This window comes from Squalius cephalus, assembly GCF_949319135.1.
Source record: "Squalius cephalus genome assembly, chromosome: 20".
Taxonomy (NCBI): Eukaryota; Metazoa; Chordata; class Actinopteri; order Cypriniformes; family Leuciscidae; genus Squalius; species Squalius cephalus.
The window spans coordinates 5,061,070-5,078,245 of NC_137141.1; the positions used below are offsets into that span (position 1 = coordinate 5,061,070).

At 43.1% G+C, this 17,176-nt stretch overlaps 2 protein-coding genes across 3 annotated transcripts in view; one reads left to right on the plus strand and one right to left on the minus strand.

The window, feature by feature from the left end:
* Positions 1–262: 262 nt before the first annotated feature.
* On the plus strand, positions 263–2,771 carry adi1 (acireductone dioxygenase 1). 2 transcript variants are annotated; one of them, XM_079853441.1, is made up of 5 exons: positions 263–427; positions 1,050–1,169; positions 1,253–1,432; positions 1,517–1,987; positions 2,574–2,771. In XM_079853441.1, exons 1-4 carry the CDS (start codon positions 311–313, stop codon positions 1,631–1,633), a joined length of 534 nt encoding a protein of 177 aa, XP_079709567.1. In that variant the 5' UTR covers positions 263–310; the 3' UTR covers positions 1,634–1,987; positions 2,574–2,771. The 2 variants fall into 2 exon arrangements, with proteins under 2 accessions (XP_079709567.1, XP_079709568.1); XM_079853442.1 differs by having other exon boundaries at positions 1,517–1,916; positions 2,676–2,771.
* Positions 2,772–3,344: 573 nt separating this feature from the next.
* The window catches only part of trappc12 (trafficking protein particle complex subunit 12), a 44,522-nt gene continuing 30,690 nt past the window's right edge, over positions 3,345–17,176 (minus strand). Inside the window, exons 8-12 of the mRNA XM_079853440.1 lie at positions 11,147–11,220; positions 9,332–9,430; positions 6,416–6,519; positions 5,527–5,614; positions 3,345–4,558 (exon numbers count right to left, since the gene is read on the minus strand). Coding sequence (XP_079709566.1) covers positions 4,316–4,558; positions 5,527–5,614; positions 6,416–6,519; positions 9,332–9,430; positions 11,147–11,220 — 608 coding nt within the window. The 3' untranslated portion in view covers positions 3,345–4,315. The remainder of the gene's footprint in view (positions 4,559–5,526; positions 5,615–6,415; positions 6,520–9,331; positions 9,431–11,146; positions 11,221–17,176) is intronic.

Consider the following 17,176-nt stretch of genomic DNA (forward strand, 5'->3'; position numbering starts at 1 on the left):
AACTTAAGGAATGGGAATTTTAACTATTATTATTTTTATTTATTTAATTGGTTTTTGTTTTAAAGGATTTTCCAAAGTCCTAGCTGGAATATCTGGTACCCTGGTTGGTAATCAATATAGATTGAAATTAAAATATAAAGGCACATATACATAAATCAAAAGCAATATATGTATTATTATAAATATTATAATTTTTTTTTTTTTTTTTTTTTTTTTTTAATCATAAGTCACTTTTATTTTGAAAACCACAAATTCCTTTCAGTGCTTTGCTTTCTGGGATCCCGCATGTGGAATAATAAACTTGAGTGTGATGGAGGCATGGTACATGGATGAGTCCAGTGAGGACCAGAGACTCCCTCACAGACTGAGCCCGAACCAGCCCGTGACCCGCGAGCAGCTCCAGCACATCGGAGTTTATTACTGGAAGGTTCGGTCAGGAATCACTCAGATTAATGTTGCACACATCACGTGATACCAGCAGAGTGCGCTTCATGACGAATGCAAAACAGAACTATTTAGTAGTTTTTATTTTACTTGTCATTTTTCATTGTCCATGAATGTTGTCGCAGTACAAGAATATTTATGAAATAAAACTGACATGATCCACTTTTACCAAAACATGACTTTATACAGAAGAATTATTATATGGGATGGCATTCAAGTACATTAAGACGCTTTTTAGAATATGTTATTGTTTTGATGACTATTATATTTAAATATACCCTGGTATTCTTTTTCAGTTACTATACAATATGAAAATTAAAACAATTTTTATAACAATATTACAAAATTACAATAAAATATATATAAAAAACTTATTTCATGTATATATAAAATATTATTTCAGCTTGTTTCCAAGGCAACATTTCTTATTTTTGTTAAGTTTATGAAGTTGAAGTGCTAAAAAAACTAACAATTAAAAATGTATAAAAAAATACTAAAGAGAAAATATAAAAAATAAATGCTAAATATTAACAATAACTATAATAGTATGTCAAGCATACTAAAATAACACGTTTTAATGGTTCTGCTCTTCTTCTTTTTTTCAGTTAAATGCAGATATTTATGAAAATGACCCAGAACTGCAGAAGATCCGGGAGGAAAGAGGTTATTCCTATATGGATATTATAACCATTCACCCGGATAAACTTCCTGATTATGGGAACAAAGTAGGTTATGCATATCCTCATTGATTTGGTATAAAATGAGAATGTACTGAAATGCATCTGTAAATCTGATTCCTGCCTTCCAGGTGAAGATGTTCTATGAAGAACACCTCCATCTTGACGACGAGATCCGCTATATTCTGGACGGGTCGTCTTACTTTGATGTGAGGGACAAAGATGACCGCTGGATCCGATTGGCCGTGTCTAAAGGTGACCTCATCACGTTACCGGCGGGAATCTACCACAGATTCACCGTTGACGAAACCGTACGTGTCTTCATGATTCACTAAAGTATTAGCTTCCAGTCGTTTAGCAGACGCTGTTTTCAGACGCAACGTTTCTCTCCTCAGAACTACACTAAAGCCATGCGTCTGTTCATCGGCGAGCCGGTCTGGAAGGCCTATAACCGTCCGGCTGATGACTTTGACATCCGGAAGACCTACGTCGACTCCCTGAGATCCTCCTGAGATGTTCCTGAGACGCCACATCTGATTGGTTTAGAGTTAGCGAAGGACCGAATCACAGGATTGCTGACGCTGTAGTGCCTTTAACAAACACTCTTGACAGGGGTTGCAATCATGAGCCGTAGATCTTACGTGTCATTGCTGATGATAAACACATAATACAGTATCATTTAGTATTTTGATAGTTATCACGATGAATTGTAGAGTTTAAAACTCACGTTTTGTAGCATTAAAGGGATAGTTCACTTTGAAATTAAATTTTGGTATGTTTTAGCTTACCTCAAGGGCATCCAAGATGTAGGTGTCTTTGTTTCCGCAGTAGTTTCAATTTTGATATTTTTAGGTCAAACCGTTCTTGTCTGTCAGTCATATAATGCAGGTCTGTGGTCACCACCTCAAAGAGCATGCACAGAGTCCAAATTAAACAATTCCCCATCGTCCAAATGAAACAATTCCCCATCGTAAGTACACATTGATGGCCTAAGACACGAAACGAGCGGTTTATGTGAGAAAACGAACAGTATTTATATCGTTTTTACCTCTTGTAACACAGCCACGTCCAAGTGATCTGAGGGCGCGCGCGCATCCTGGTGTGTGACATGTGCGCAGACTGGTGCATAGATATATATACACTAGATGTCGCCTTGGCTATGGCAGTTCATTGGAACGAATGTCTTTAAGGCGACATCTAGTGTATATATCTCTATGCACCAGTCTGCGCACATGTCACACACCAGGATGCGCGCGCGCCCTCAGATCACTTGGACGTGGCTGTGTTACAAGAGGTAAAAACGATATAAATACTGTTCGTTTTCTCACATAAACCGCTCGTTTCGTGTCTTAGGCCATCAATGTGTACTTACGATGGGGAATTGTTTCATTTGGACGATGGGGAATTGTTTAATTTGGACTCTGTGCATGCTCTTTGAGGTGGTGACCACAGACCTGCATTATATGACTGACAGACAAGAACGGTTTGACCTAAAAATATCAAAATTGAAACTACTGCGGAAACAAAGACACCTACATCTTGGATGCCCTTGAGGTAAGCTAAAACATACCAAAATTTAATTTCAAAGTGAACTAACCCTTTAATTCATTACTTTCTATTAAAATATGTGGGGAAGAACTAGCCTACAAACTGTTGTGTTTTAATGTTTCCATCCAAAGTTCAACTTATCTGAATTCAACTTTCAATGCGCAAAATTGGAATACAACAAAATCATCACTTCCTGATAAACCAGCGCAAAATATCACTAAGAAAAATGGTTGCAAAAAAAAAGGCGTTGCCGTTTCCATCCAGTGTTTTTTATGCGACATCCCAAAATGTTCATAAACATAGGTGGATGGAAACATGATTTGCGTCATAAAATATATTTGAATAAATTATTATATGTTAATACTGCGATGCAAAAACTGCACAGAACAAAGTCATTATACCGAAGACAACATTATAAAAAGTAAATAAACAGAATAATTCTTGATGTTGGTTATATGAGAATGCTGTCTGTATATTTATAGGCTTGCCATTTGTTTTGTTATTCATATCGCAACACTAAATGAGTATCAATATAGAAATATTATGCTAAAAATTATTTTAAAAGAGATTTTTCTAAATTTGTCTAATTTTAATTGGAAACTATATTTAATAGGCATGTTGACTAATAGGTTTTCAATATTATTGGGGTCTATGGAGGTTACTTGAACATTTACTGATCTATACGCATTTCACAGATTTTATTATGCATGAATTATATACAACAGTACATCACAGTTCGACAACATAGTTATTCATTCAAGCTGATTGAATAGGGTAAAAATGTAACTAGTAAATATCGTCACACTTCATCAGTTGATTGATTACATTAAAACAACCTTTGTTTTGCATGCTTTCTGAAATGCAGTGATTTAAATATGCAAATGAGACATTATCTAATTAAATGTCCACTCATTTGCATACATATCCAGAACAGAAATCTGAACATTGGAAAAAGCCGGATTTAAAATTGTTGTTTCATTTGGTTGACATAGTTTTTGAATATCTCTTTTTATCACTCCATAAATCAGAAAACACTGTTAATAGTCAGAAAACAATTAGGAATACAATTATGTATGAATCAGGCGAATGATATATGAACAAACCTCTCAGTAAAAGCCCTCAGAATAAATAGATAGGAATGTAAAGTTTGGTGTGTGTAAAGTGGAGATGTCTGGTTCAGTGAATGAGAAAAAAATAAAAAAATAAATAATATTTCCACGAGTCAAATAGCCTAAAATCTCAAACCTGACCAAAGCATGATTTGTTTTTATGTATTGTTGTCAGCAGTGTCTTGCATGAATATCTCTTGAATGAGCTCAGCCGTAGAATCACAGTTTTATTCATAAAGCACATCTCAACATCAGAACAGGTTTTCATACATTTATTCACAAGATTTCATTTTCTCATTTCCAGAAATACACAGTACAGTTGCAATTAGCTTACACTCTTTGAACACAATCATGTAATGTGCTCAAAAGCATTTCTCTTGATTCCTGAAACAGGGGTAAAAGTGGGTAACCCTTTTTCTTCTGTCCTGTGCGGAGCAAAATATCGACATCTCAAGTTAACTTTGGTCCTGTCTGTCCACCGTAAGACTTGTAAAAGCTTTATTGTCCCCGACGGCGCGCGAGTGCTGCGTTTGGTCCTCACACGAGCTTGAGGCACTGGGTGTTGAAGCTGTCTCCTTCTCGACAGGCCGTGGCCTCCAGCAGAGCCTGCTTCTTCTGCGTGCTGCGGGACGACTCCAGCTCGTACATGGTGGTGAGGTTGAACAGCACGCTCTCGTGCAGGTACAGCGCGGGGTCCTTGTGCACCAGGCTCTCCAGCTGGCCCAGGGACTCCTTCAGCCGGCCCAGATACAGGAGACACACCGCTGCATTGTTGTTCGCCTGAGGAAAGAAAGCTCAAGTTGTTAGAACTGGCACATGCGTCCGATGTACCCTGGAAATCAGAGTTCTCGCGAGAGCACAAGTTGAATTTGCTCAGCGAGTTACTCTGGCGTCGAGTAATGATGCTCATTAAATCGATCCGAGCTGCACCAATCACATCGGGTTATCTGATATAGGCGGGCCAGAGGCGAGCGGACGACAGCGCTGTGACGTCAAAGTCATTAGTAAACATTGCTATGGCTATGGATGAACACCAGTTGTTTGAAACGGCTTTGGCCGCTACAATGAACGAGTTAGACTTGGCTTTATATCTAAAAGAGGAACAGAAGACGGCGCTCGAATCATTCCTTTGCAAGAAGGATGTTTCTGTTTTGCCGACCGGATACGGCAAGAGTCTTATCTACCAGTTAGCTGCGCTGGTAGCTAAGCGTATGGGGCTTGCTGTTGTGATTGGTCGTAGTGTTATCCAATTGTGTGCAGTGAGATTTTCAAATGCATGCTTGGTGCCGCCCCTCGAGCCGGCCGATTTTCATTAGTCGATGCCAGACCATTAATCTTTCAGATTTGGGTCTGGATTTCCAGGCTGTTTTTCTAGTGGTAAAGTCCCCATGAGATCAAAAATGTCAAATTTTTATGGAATATTACAGTATGTTTTATCTCATAATTTTTTAATTTATGGGTCTCGTAATCGTGAATCAGAATATCTCCCCCTCCCTCCTGCAGCATCTCTTCTCTTCTCTGATGACGAGGGCGGGGCAACCTGTCACTCACATGAGATCAGCCAATAGCAAACCACAACCATCCAATCAATTCCCCACAGACAAAATCAAGCCCCGCCCACATGTGTTCTTGTTCCAGAAGTCATTTCACTCGGATATAAGGCAGAATAGAGAAGAATCGACGAGCGCAACACCCGTTTCACGCCGATTTTAAGTCATCAGTGTTCTGGAAAGAGGACGAGCACTCACCACTGGGTTCTTGGGATCAAGCTTCAAAACACTGGAGAAACACACGTGTGCGTCTGCGTAGTTATTCTGGCTCAGATAAACAAAAGCCCTGTTGACAACATCACATTCACGTTAAACAGAAGCACAGACTCTACACTACCGTTTAAGTACTACACTAAAAGTTTGAAGTAATTATGATTTTAAAAAAAAATTGTTGAAAGAAGTCTCTTTTGCTCACCAAGGCTGCACTTATTTGAACGCACTGCAGTAAAAACAATGAAATATTATTACCATTTAAAATATTTTCAGCATCATTACTCCAGTCTTCAATGTCACATGATTCATATTTTTGGGGAAACCGTGAAGTTTCAGATAAGATATACTGTATATATATATAAATATATACAGTAAATTATACTGTTATTCAGCAAGGACACATTAAATTGATGAAAAGTGAATTTTATAATGTCACAAAAGATTTCTATTTCAAATAAATGCTGTTCTTTTGAACTTTCTATTGATCAAAGTATCACCGTTTTCAAAAATATATGAAGCAGCACAACTGTTTTCAACACTGATGATAATAATAATTGTCTCTTGAGCATCAAATCCTCATATTAGAGTGATTTCTGAAGGATCATGTGACACTGAAGACTGGAGTAATGATGCTGAAATTCAGCTTTGATCACAGGAATAAACTACGTTTTAAAATGCAGTATATTCACATAGAAAACAGTTATTTTATTCTATTCCACAGTATTACAGTTTTTACTGTATTTTTTGATTAAATTAGTGCATCCTCGGTGATCAGAAGAGACTTCTTTAAAAAACAGAAAATTCCACATTTGAAAGCAGATTTCATAAGTGACGGACATCATGCTGCTGTGATCGAGCAGAAATCAGTGTTTACCTGTTCATCAGAACTGAGGTGTCTTCATCAGGTGTTTTTCCCTTTGATTGACAGGCCTTTTCCACATCCTGAAAATACTTCTCCGCAGTTCTTATGTCTCCGATCTAACGATATGAACACACAGAACATTAATCACCTTCTCTGTGTGAAGATAAAACATGAAGAGCAAAACAAGAGTCTTTGATTCTCTTCAAAAACAAGTAACTCTGCAAAGAATGGACACCGTTCACTCATCCAGTCGACTTGATGACAATGTTGTCACAGAAAACGGCTCAACAGCTGAGGCACTGCAAGTATCATTCTTTTAAATTACTAAACATAGGTTAAATGAAAGCTGCAATAAACAAGGTGCTTTGATACAATAAACTGATGGTTCTGTTCAATGACTCTTCTCATAGCTTCATTTCCTTGTTTCTGTTTCGGATTCCTTCCCTTTCCCTTTCCATTTTCCCCATGTATGCATGATTGTGTGTATGTGTTTGTTTAGATTAGTTATGTGTTTGTGATTTAGTTAAATAAAACGTTTGTGCACATTCTTGTGTGTTGATTCAGGTCCCTTCAGAAATCATTGTAATATGCTGATTTTCTAGTCTGGCTATCACCAGATCAAGCTCAATCTTTTTAGACTGAACATTGGTCTGGGGAGTCTGCTCTGTATTTTCTACTGCACAAGAGGCGTGATCAACGGGCATAGTGCAAATGACTCTGTACGCAATTGGATAGTCCTTCAACCAATCAGACCAACGATCCGGGTGACGTACTTTGCAGTGAAAACTCCAGGCAGGAAATGTGTCAAGAAACGTGTTGGTTTGGAGCATTGATCAGCGGTTTGCAGAAGCAATGGCATCCAGCGATTTTTGCAGGTTGTACAAAAAAAAAAAAAACATGAAAGTTAGTGGTATTAACACCCACTCGAGCGATTTGTTTGCTAAACTAAAGAAGCCATTGAGCATCGTCGAGAGGTTAAAAGGAATTGGATTGGATTAAACCCGCCAATAGCGTGCCATGTGGATAAGCCAGTTTGTGATTGGTCCCTGCAGATTTGTAACGGAAGCAGGATAGAAGAATGTACAGGTGTCCAGCCTGAGCTGCAGGGCGAAATCAAATCATCGGCAGATCGGTCTGGGTTTACCCAGTCTTAACGATTTTCAGGATTCTTTGATAAATAGAAAGTTCAAAAGAACAGCATTTATTTGAAATAGCATCTTTCGTAACATTAAAGGAGGGGTGAAATGCTCATCATCTCCTGTTAATCTTGAGTACCTATAGAGTAGTATTGCATCCTTCATATCTCCAAAAAGTCTTTAGTTTTATTATATTTATAAAAGAAAGATAGGCTGTACCGAGTCTTTCCGGAAAAAAACGAGCGGCTGGAGGCGGGCCATGTGGGCGAAGCTAAAGCTGTGCTAACGCGCCGAGCTAACAACACACAGAGACAATAGAAGCAGTTTTACTCACCGCCCGGTTCCAACCACGACCGCGAACCTTTATCATTGCGACTGCTCGATCCTTAAGCATTAGACGATCTGCAAATCCGTCGATCTGGACTTTGTTTATAAAACAATCATCCTCGAAATGCAGGGAACAAACAGTCTTGCACAACCTCCGTTGATGCTCTGGAAAAACAAACTCCATCCACGGGTTCCTTAACGCTGGGTTCTTTGGGAATCTGTGCAGGGTTGTCTTGCCCTGGCAACCAAAAACCCACTTCTTTGGTGACATTGACTTCCCAAAAGCCGAGCAGAGCGCTTTGATGGCGTACTGCTTTCGCTCTCTTGCTCTGGTCTACGAGTGCGCGCGCACCCGCGCTCTTCCGGGAGAAGTGCCCTTAGGACCCGTATAAGGAAATTCCGCCCCAGCTGACGTCACACAGACCCATACTCGAAAAAAACTTTCCGAAACTTGTGACAAACCGGAAGGACAATTTTTGGCACAGAAATACTCCTTCAAACGTACAATTTAATTTTTGAAACTTTGTCCATGTTTAGCATGGGAATCCAACTCTTTAACAGTGTAAAAAACTCAGTATGCATGAAATAGCATTTCACCCCCCCTTTAATAATGTCTTTACTGTCACCTTTCATCAATTAAATGCATGAAAGTATTCATTTCTTTTTTTAAAAATCTCACTGAACCAAAACTTGATTTACTGAACCCACAACAAGACACATGCTATTGCTAACTAAACTTTACTGCTATCTAAAGCGCTGCTGTTTCCTTCAGAAACTGCAGCCCTGACCTCTGTTTGGCGTATGTCATGTGATTCAGTGTCTCCTCTCCTGACGTCAGGTGAGTATTGTTCAGGGGCCGGTTTCACAAAGACAGGCTTTGACTATGGCTTAGATATAGTAGATAGACTTCAGATAGACATCTAAACCAGACCGTTGCACAAAGCACTTAAGACTCTGACTATCTTAAGTAGGACTACACTGCAGTGCATTCTGGGTAAAATAAGACACTTTTTTTTCAAAACAAAAAACATGGCGGATCCAGTAAGCGCATTCAACCGCTCGGTGCAGTTTACCCCAACGGAAAATATGTGTTTGTTGGAGGAGTATAACAGTCACAAGGACATTTTACTTGGGAAATTTAGCGGAGAATGTAGTAACAAGAAGAAATGTTTAAATGACGAGCCATTTTCCCTTTTCTTTTGGCTGTTTGTAATGTAACATAGAGTCTTAGACCTAAGTTAGCCTGGGGGTCAGGTGTCTAATTATTTTGGTCTAAATTAAGTCAGTCTTTATTTTTGTGAAACAGTCTAACTTGCATTAGACTAGTCTACGAGCACATTTTAGACTTGTCTAACACTATAGACCGGTCTAAAATAGCTTTGTGAAACCGGTCCCAGGTGTCCCTGTGTTTACACGACAGTTACACATGTTTTGGCCCTTTTGGCCTGCCATACCCTGCTCTCACCTGTAGGAAAATACGTCCGATTCCACTCAGCAACTGCACGCTTTGCTCCGGCTCATACTCGATGATGGAGTGATACGTCTCCACCGCCAGAACATAGTCCTTAATGTGACAGGAAGGGGAAATCATTTCAATAAAATGAGCTTTTATGAAAGGTGCACTATGTAACTTTTGGCGCTCTAGTGGTTAATAAACAAAACTGCATGCATCGAAGCTACTTCTCTCTGAGCTAACAGTTCTTTCATGTTTTCCTCAGCATCTTGTTGTTCCAAACCTGTATTCTGTTTAAAAATATACTTCTGCATGAATCTTCATACAGCTCTTTTCCATTCAACAACAATTCATAATGACCATGTCTTGTCAAGCTCCAAAAGAACACAAAATCACAACGAAAGTTCCACAGAAGACGCCTATCCGACTATATTCCACGCTTTCTGAAGTCAGCTGATAGTGCTGTGTGAGGAACAGGCCGAATGCATCATGTCAGTTTGAACACGCGGGATGGAGGATGAGATTCGAGAGGAAGACTGTGTGAGCAAGTTCATCCAAACCATTTACGCCATTGACTTCCACAGTATGGAGAAGAAGACTATGGAAGTCAATGGGGTCCGTCAACTGTTTGGTCACCCACATTCTTCTAAATATCTTCTTCTGTGTTCAGCAGAAGACATTCATGCAGGTTTGGAACAACATGAGGGTGAGTAAATGATGACAGAATCATAAAGCATCAGCTGACTTCAGAAGTCTTCAAATATATAGCGCACAAGGTGTACTGAATCACTGTTAAGAAACGTTTTTATGCAGTTTTATCTTTGAGCTTGACAGATGTGGTCACTAAAAAGCATGTGTGAAGGTTCTTCACAAATTGTCCTTTTGAGTTACAACAACAAACAAAAAAAACAAAAAAATACAGCATATGGATCTTGAACAACAGCGGTGAGCAAATGGCAGTTTTTAAGGAAGTACCGTGTCTTCAGCTAGTCAGCTTGAGATCCTTTTCATCTGAACTGGTTATATCTCTTAAGCCTAGTAGTGAACGTTTTATGAGCAGGAGGAGAACCATATTCTCCCGCACAGTCACACAGAGACGAAGCACAACCGCTAGAGAGCCAACAGTTACACAGTGTACCTCTCATGTTAACTAATGTTGACAAAAAAAAAACTTATTGTAAAGTGTTACCATATTACACTGTAACAAGGACACCTTAAAATAAAGTGTAACCCAGCATTTTCATTTTGTGGATCAACTATTCCTATAAGGTTTCTGAGCCAGTAGGACTCAAACTATTGAAACAGAAACATCTTAAACAGTTTTCACCTCACAAAACCCTTGTGTTGGCATTGCTAAAACTCTCAGGGAATCCATGTATGACATTTATACAATATATATATATATATTCATTACAACAACAATTCATATTTGTGATTGTGAGTTTCTTTGTTGTGTGTCTGGTAACCAATTTATATGTGTGTCACTACAGTCTTTAGCCAGCAGATGGCACTCATTTAACATGATAACTTGCACAAAAAAAAAATAAATAAAAAAAATATATATATATTTCAGCTAATGACAATCTAAATCTAAGCGTATGCCATATAGGTATAGTATGTGTGCACAGACACGCTTTTACCAATAGAACAATGATCAGAAAACCTATTTTATCCCATTTCAATACCATCCAGTCGTCACCTGCTTGAAGGAAACCCTATGATTTATAACCCTCGATAGAGTGTGTTTGTATGCATACAGATATGATTCAGGTCAGATATAAATGTGTGACTGAGTATACGTGTGTGTATGTTTGTTTGCCCATGTACCTTCATCATTAGCAGACAGTTGGCCATGGAGTACATCACCCTGCTCAGACGTGACCTCCACAGCTGGATCGAGGCTGAAACACACAGAGAGAGAGAGAGAGAGACTGAGCAAATGGACTGGAATTGGAAATTGCAGTCTTTCCATCCTTTTCCCGGCTACAAACCATCAATTATTTGTCTGCTGGTGGGAATTATAGTGCAGGAGGAAAAGACAGAGTGACAATCACATTTATTTCCCCCCTCTGGCTCACTGTAGACCCCCATCAGCGAGCCGATCTGATCTCAGATCTGTGTGTGTGCGCATGAACAGACCGATGGGTGTGAGACCGCAACTGAACAGAAGAAAGAGAGCGACACTGCATCACGCCTGCCACATAAACACACAATGATAATATGATAATATTCCTGAAGGGCATACAAATTAAAAATAGGATTGTCAATCAATTAGAACTATATGGAAGAATAGTCAGACAATTCTAGTTTTTTTTTAAATGGAAAATTTGATTCTTTAGGCTTTTATTGCTCATTTGGACTATACTGATATTTATATAGACAAAAGATAAGATTAAATTCTGATAGTTTGCAATGTAAATCAATGAGATCTTTAAAACAGTATAGAAGATAATTACATAAAATGCATATAAATATTAGTCATCACTCTATATCTGCTAATAATGTGTTAGTTAGATGATATTTCAATGCTTAGTTTATGATCAAAGCTCTGTAGTTTTAAAACATAATGCAATGCAATACAATGATGATTGAGAGATGAACAAATAAACCTTCTTCAAAAGCCTGATGATCATATTTGATACACACATTTGAATGAAAAAAAAAAATGATGTATGGATAATCAGGTAAACCTAAGATGCTTCAGTCCATTAAGTGTTCCAGTAAGTGTTCATCTTGAAATATTACTAACAATATAAAAGTTATTCTTGTTTACTTTATAAAAATCAGTAATCTTTCACAGCAAAAAGACACGTGAAACACGAGCTGAAGGAGAATGTTTTTACAATTATACTAAAAGGCCTTTTACTGCTTGTAGCTCAATTAAACTCATTTTATAATTGATGAAATTTACAGAATTATTGAACTGAACTGAATAAACAGAACTAAATTGAGCTAAATAATAAAACTATTTTCTTTTTTAGAGCTGCTTTAAAGCAGAATTGAATTCTGTTTGCATCCTTGATAATTATTTTCCTGTTTATTACTGTAAAGCTCTTTTGAAACAATATGTATTGTATAAAGTGCTATTTATATAAATGTGACTTTACTTAAAAAGAAATTCAGAGTAAAAATCAGAATACATTTTTTCTTATTTCTGTCACATTGTTTTGGGGTGGCTTTTGCTATTTTATCAGTATACTAAATGGAGGACAGAAAATGATATTGATTATTTTGAAGATTCTATTGCTTTGGACCTGAGCTACCCACAGCTCAGACAAAATGTGCACTTTCGGCGCACATTATAGGATGTTTGTCTTCGAACTGAACCCTTCCTCCTCGGATTAACCTCTCATCCTCACCAAAAAATCCTCACACTGCCAGAGGCAAACTAGGGCAATGAACAGCCACACTAATCTCAGGGTGAGAGTAAAGGGGGTGCCAGCAGTCTGTCAGCACTTGGCAGCTCCCTCAGAGACATGTGCCCATGATGGAGGGAGTCCGTCCCGCTGAAACCACATCAGGCACACAGGCGGTGGGCCGGTGGGGGGCTTCTGAAATCACAGACTCTCCTCATAGCTATGCTGAAGCATGTATTTATCTCTGTCTTCACCAAAACAACACGTGAGCAAGTCAATCGAGCATGGAAGACTGATAGAACACGTCAGCTATCTGTTCTGATGGATCGCTACCATCTACGGCTCTTTCTTGGGTTATTTGAGAGTGATTTCAAATTATAATCTCAAATTATGAACTCAAATTATAAAGGTGATGTAGATTTTAAAAAAAAATTCCTATACATTTCAAATGTTTTAAATATATATAATAAATATATATGTTGTGAACAGAATGTATTTGTATTTTTCACACTGAAAATAAATGTCAAAATATATTACAAAATGTATTTCAAGTGACAGAAAAATAAAAATTCAGTTCAGAGTCGACCTCCGTGACTGTGGCAGACACCGCCGCCCCAGGGGAAGTGTGTGCAGCCCAGACACACAAAATGGTGGTAGCCATTACTGGAAGAACTGAGAAAAGGGGAAAGACCAGGACCACCAGACTTGAGACCACTGGGCTGGGGAGCCCTGAGACCAATAGACTTGAGACCACTGGACTTGAGACCACTGGGCTAGGGAGCGCTGGGACCACCGGACTTGAGACCACTGGGATAGGGAGTGCTGAGACCAACAGGCTTGAGACCACTGGACTTGAGACCACTGGGCTAGGGAGCGCTGAGACCACCGGACTTGAGACCACTGGGCTAGGGAGGGCTGAGACCAACAGACTTGAGACCACTGGGCTAGGGAGCACTGAGACCACTGGGATAGGGAGTGCTGAGACCAACAGGCTTGAGACCACTGGACTTGAGACCACTGGGCTAGGGAGCGCTGAGACCACCGGACTTGAGACCACTGGGCTAGGGAGGGCTGAGACCAACAGACTTGAGACCACTGGGCTAGGGAGCACTGAGACCACTGGACTTGAGACCACTGGGCTTGGGAGCGCAGAGACCAACAGACTTGAGACCACTGGGCTAGGGAGCACTGAGACCACTGGACTTGAGACCACTGGGCTTGGGAGCGCAGAGACCAACAGACTTGAGACCACTGGGCTAGGGAGCACTGAGACCACTGGACTTGAGACCACTGGGCTTGGGAGCGCAGAGACCAACAGACTTGAGACCACTGGGCTAGGGAGCACTGAGACCACTGGACTTGAGACCACTGGGCTAGGGAGCGTTGAGACCAACAGACTTGAGACCACTGGGCTAGGGAGCACTGAGACCACTGGACTTGAGACCACTGGGCTAGGGAGCGCAGAGACCAACAGACTTGAGACCACTGGGCTAGGGAGCACTGAGACACTGGACTTGAGACCACTGGGCTTGGGAGCGCAGAGACCAACAGACTTGAGACCACTGGGCTAGGGAGCACTGAGACCACTGGACTTGAGACCACTGGGCTTGGGAGCGCAGAGACCAACAGACTTGAGACCACTGGGCTAGGGAGCACTGAGACCACTGGACTTGAGACCACTGGGCTTGGGAGCGCAGAGACCAACAGACTTGAGACCACTGGGCTAGGGAGCACTGAGACCACTGGACTTGAGACCACTGGGCTAGGGAGCGTTGAGACCAACAGACTTGAGACCACTGGGCTAGGGAGCACTGAGACCACTGGACTTGAGACCACTGGGCTAGGGAGCGCAGAGACCAACAGACTTTAGACCACTGGGCTAGGGAGCACTGAGACACTGGACTTGAGACCACTGGGCTTGGGAGCGCAGAGACCAACAGACTTGAGACCACTGGGCTAGGGAGCGCTGAGACCACCGGACTTGAGACCACTGGGCTAGGGAGCGCTGAGACCAACAGACTTGAGACCACTGGGCTAGGGAGCACTGAGACCACTGGACTTGAGACCACTGGGCTAGGGAGCGCAGAGACCAACAGACTTGAGACCACTGGGCTAGGGAGCGCTGAGACCACCGGACTTGAGACCACTGGGCTAGGGAGCGCTGAGACCACTGGACTTGAGACCACTGGGCTAGGGAGCGCAGAGACCACCGGACTTGAGACCACTGGGCTAGGGAGTGCTGAGACCAACAGGCTTGAGACCACCGGACTTGAGACCACTGCGCTAGGGAGCGCTGAGACCAACAGACTTGAGACCACTGGGATAGGGAGCACTGAGACCACCAGACTTGAGACCACTGGACTTGAGACCACTGGGCTAGGGAGTGCTGAGACCACCGGACTTGAGACCACTGGGCTAGGGAGCGCTGAGACCAACAGACTTGAGACCACTGGGATAGGGAGCACTGAGACCACCAGACTTGAGACCACTGGACTTGAGACCACTGGGCTAGGGAGCGCTGAGACCACCGGACTTGAGACCACTGGGCTAGGGAGCACTGAGACCACCAGACTTGAGACCACTGGGCTAGGGAGCGCTGAGACCACCGGACTTGAGACCACTGGGCTAGGGAGTGCTGAGACCAACAGGCTTGAGACCACTGGACTTGAGACCACTGGGCTAGGGAGCGCTGAGACCACTGGGCTAGGGAGCGCTGAGACCACCGGACTTGAGACCACTAGACTTGAGACCACTGGGCTAGGGAGCGCTGAGACCACCGGACTTGAGACCACTGGACTTGAGACCACTGGGCTAGGGAGCGCTGAGACCAACAGGCTTGAGACCACTGGACTTGAGACCACTGGGCTAGGGAGCGCTGAGACCAACAGGCTTGAGACCACTGGACTTGAGACCACTGGGCTAGGGAGCGCTGAGACCACCGGACTTGAGACCACTGGGCTAGGGAGCGCTGAGACCAACAGGCTTGAGACCACTGGACTTGAGACCACTGGGCTAGGGAGCGCTGAGACCACTGGACTTGAGACCACTGGGCTAGGGAGCGCTGAGACCACCGGACTTGAGACCACTAGACTTGAGACCACTGGGCTAGGGAGCGCTGAGACCACCGGACTTGAGACCACTGGGCTAGGGAGCGCTGAGACCACTGGACTTGAGACCACTGGGCTAGGGAGCGCTGAGACCACCGGACTTGAGACCACTGGACTTGAGACCACTGGGCTAGGGAGCGCTGAGACCAACAGGCTTGAGACCACTGGACTTGAGACCACTGGGCTAGGGAGCGCTGAGACCACCGGACTTGAGACCACTGGACTTGAGACCACTGGGCTAGGGAGCGCTGAGACCACCGGACTTGAGACCACTGGACTTGAGACCACTGGGTTAGGGAGCGCTGAGACCACTGGACTTGAGACCACCGGACTTGAGACCACCGGACTTGAGACCACTGGGATAGGGAGCGCTGAGACCACCGGACTTGAGACCACTGGACTTGAGACCACTGGGCTAGGGAGCGCTGAGACCAACAGGCTTGAGACCACTGGACTTGAGACCACTGGGCTAGGGAGCGCTGAGACCAACAGGCTTGAGACCACTGGACTTGAGACCACTGGGCTAGGGAGCGCTGAGACCACCGGACTTGAGACCACTGGGCTAGGGAGCGCTGAGACCAACAGGCTTGAGACCACTGGACTTGAGACCACTGGGCTAGGGAGCGCTGAGACCACTGGACTTGAGACCACTGGGCTAGGGAGCGCTGAGACCACCGGACTTGAGACCACTAGACTTGAGACCACTGGGCTAGGGAGCGCTGAGACCACCGGACTTGAGACCACTGGGCTAGGGAGCGCTGAGACCACCGGATTTGATACCACTGGACTTGAGACCACTGGGCTAGGGAGCGCTGAGACCAACAGGCTTGAGACCACTGGACTTGAGACCACTGGGCTAGGGAGCGCTGAGACCACCGGACTTGAGACCACTGGGCTAGGGAGCGCTGGGTTAGGGAGCGCTGAGACCACTGGACTTGAGACCACCGGACTTGAGACCACTGGACTTGAGACCACTGGGCTAGGGAGCGCTGAGACCAACAGGCTTGAGACCACTGGACTTGAGACCACTGGGCTAGGGAGCGCTGAGACCACCGGACTTGAGACCACCGGACTTGAGACCACTAGACTTGAGACCACTGGGCTAGGGAGCGCTGAGACCACCGGACTTGAGACCACTAGACTTGAGACCACTGGGCTAGGGAGCGCTGAGACCACCGGACTTGAGACCACCGGACTTGAGACCACTGGGCTAGGGAGTGCTGAGACCACTGGACTTGAGACCACTGGACTTGAGACCACTGGGCTAGGGAGCGCTGAGACCAACAGGCTTGAGACCACTGGACTTGAGACCACTGGGCTAGGGAGCGCTGAGACCACCGGACTTGAGACCACTGGGCTAGGGAGCGCTGAGACCAACAGACTTGAGACCACTG

Excerpts from the sequence above, each read along its gene's own strand:
- adi1 (XM_079853441.1), top strand. The coding sequence starts at position 311 with ATGGAGGCATGGTACATGGATGAGTCCAGTGAGGACCAGAGACTCCCT. Across the intron at positions 428-1,049 it reads TCGGAGTTTATTACTGGAAG|TTAAATGCAGATATTTATGA; the intron begins GTTCGGTCAGGA and ends TCTTTTTTTCAG. Across the intron at positions 1,170-1,252 it reads TTCCTGATTATGGGAACAAA|GTGAAGATGTTCTATGAAGA; the intron begins GTAGGTTATGCA and ends CCTGCCTTCCAG.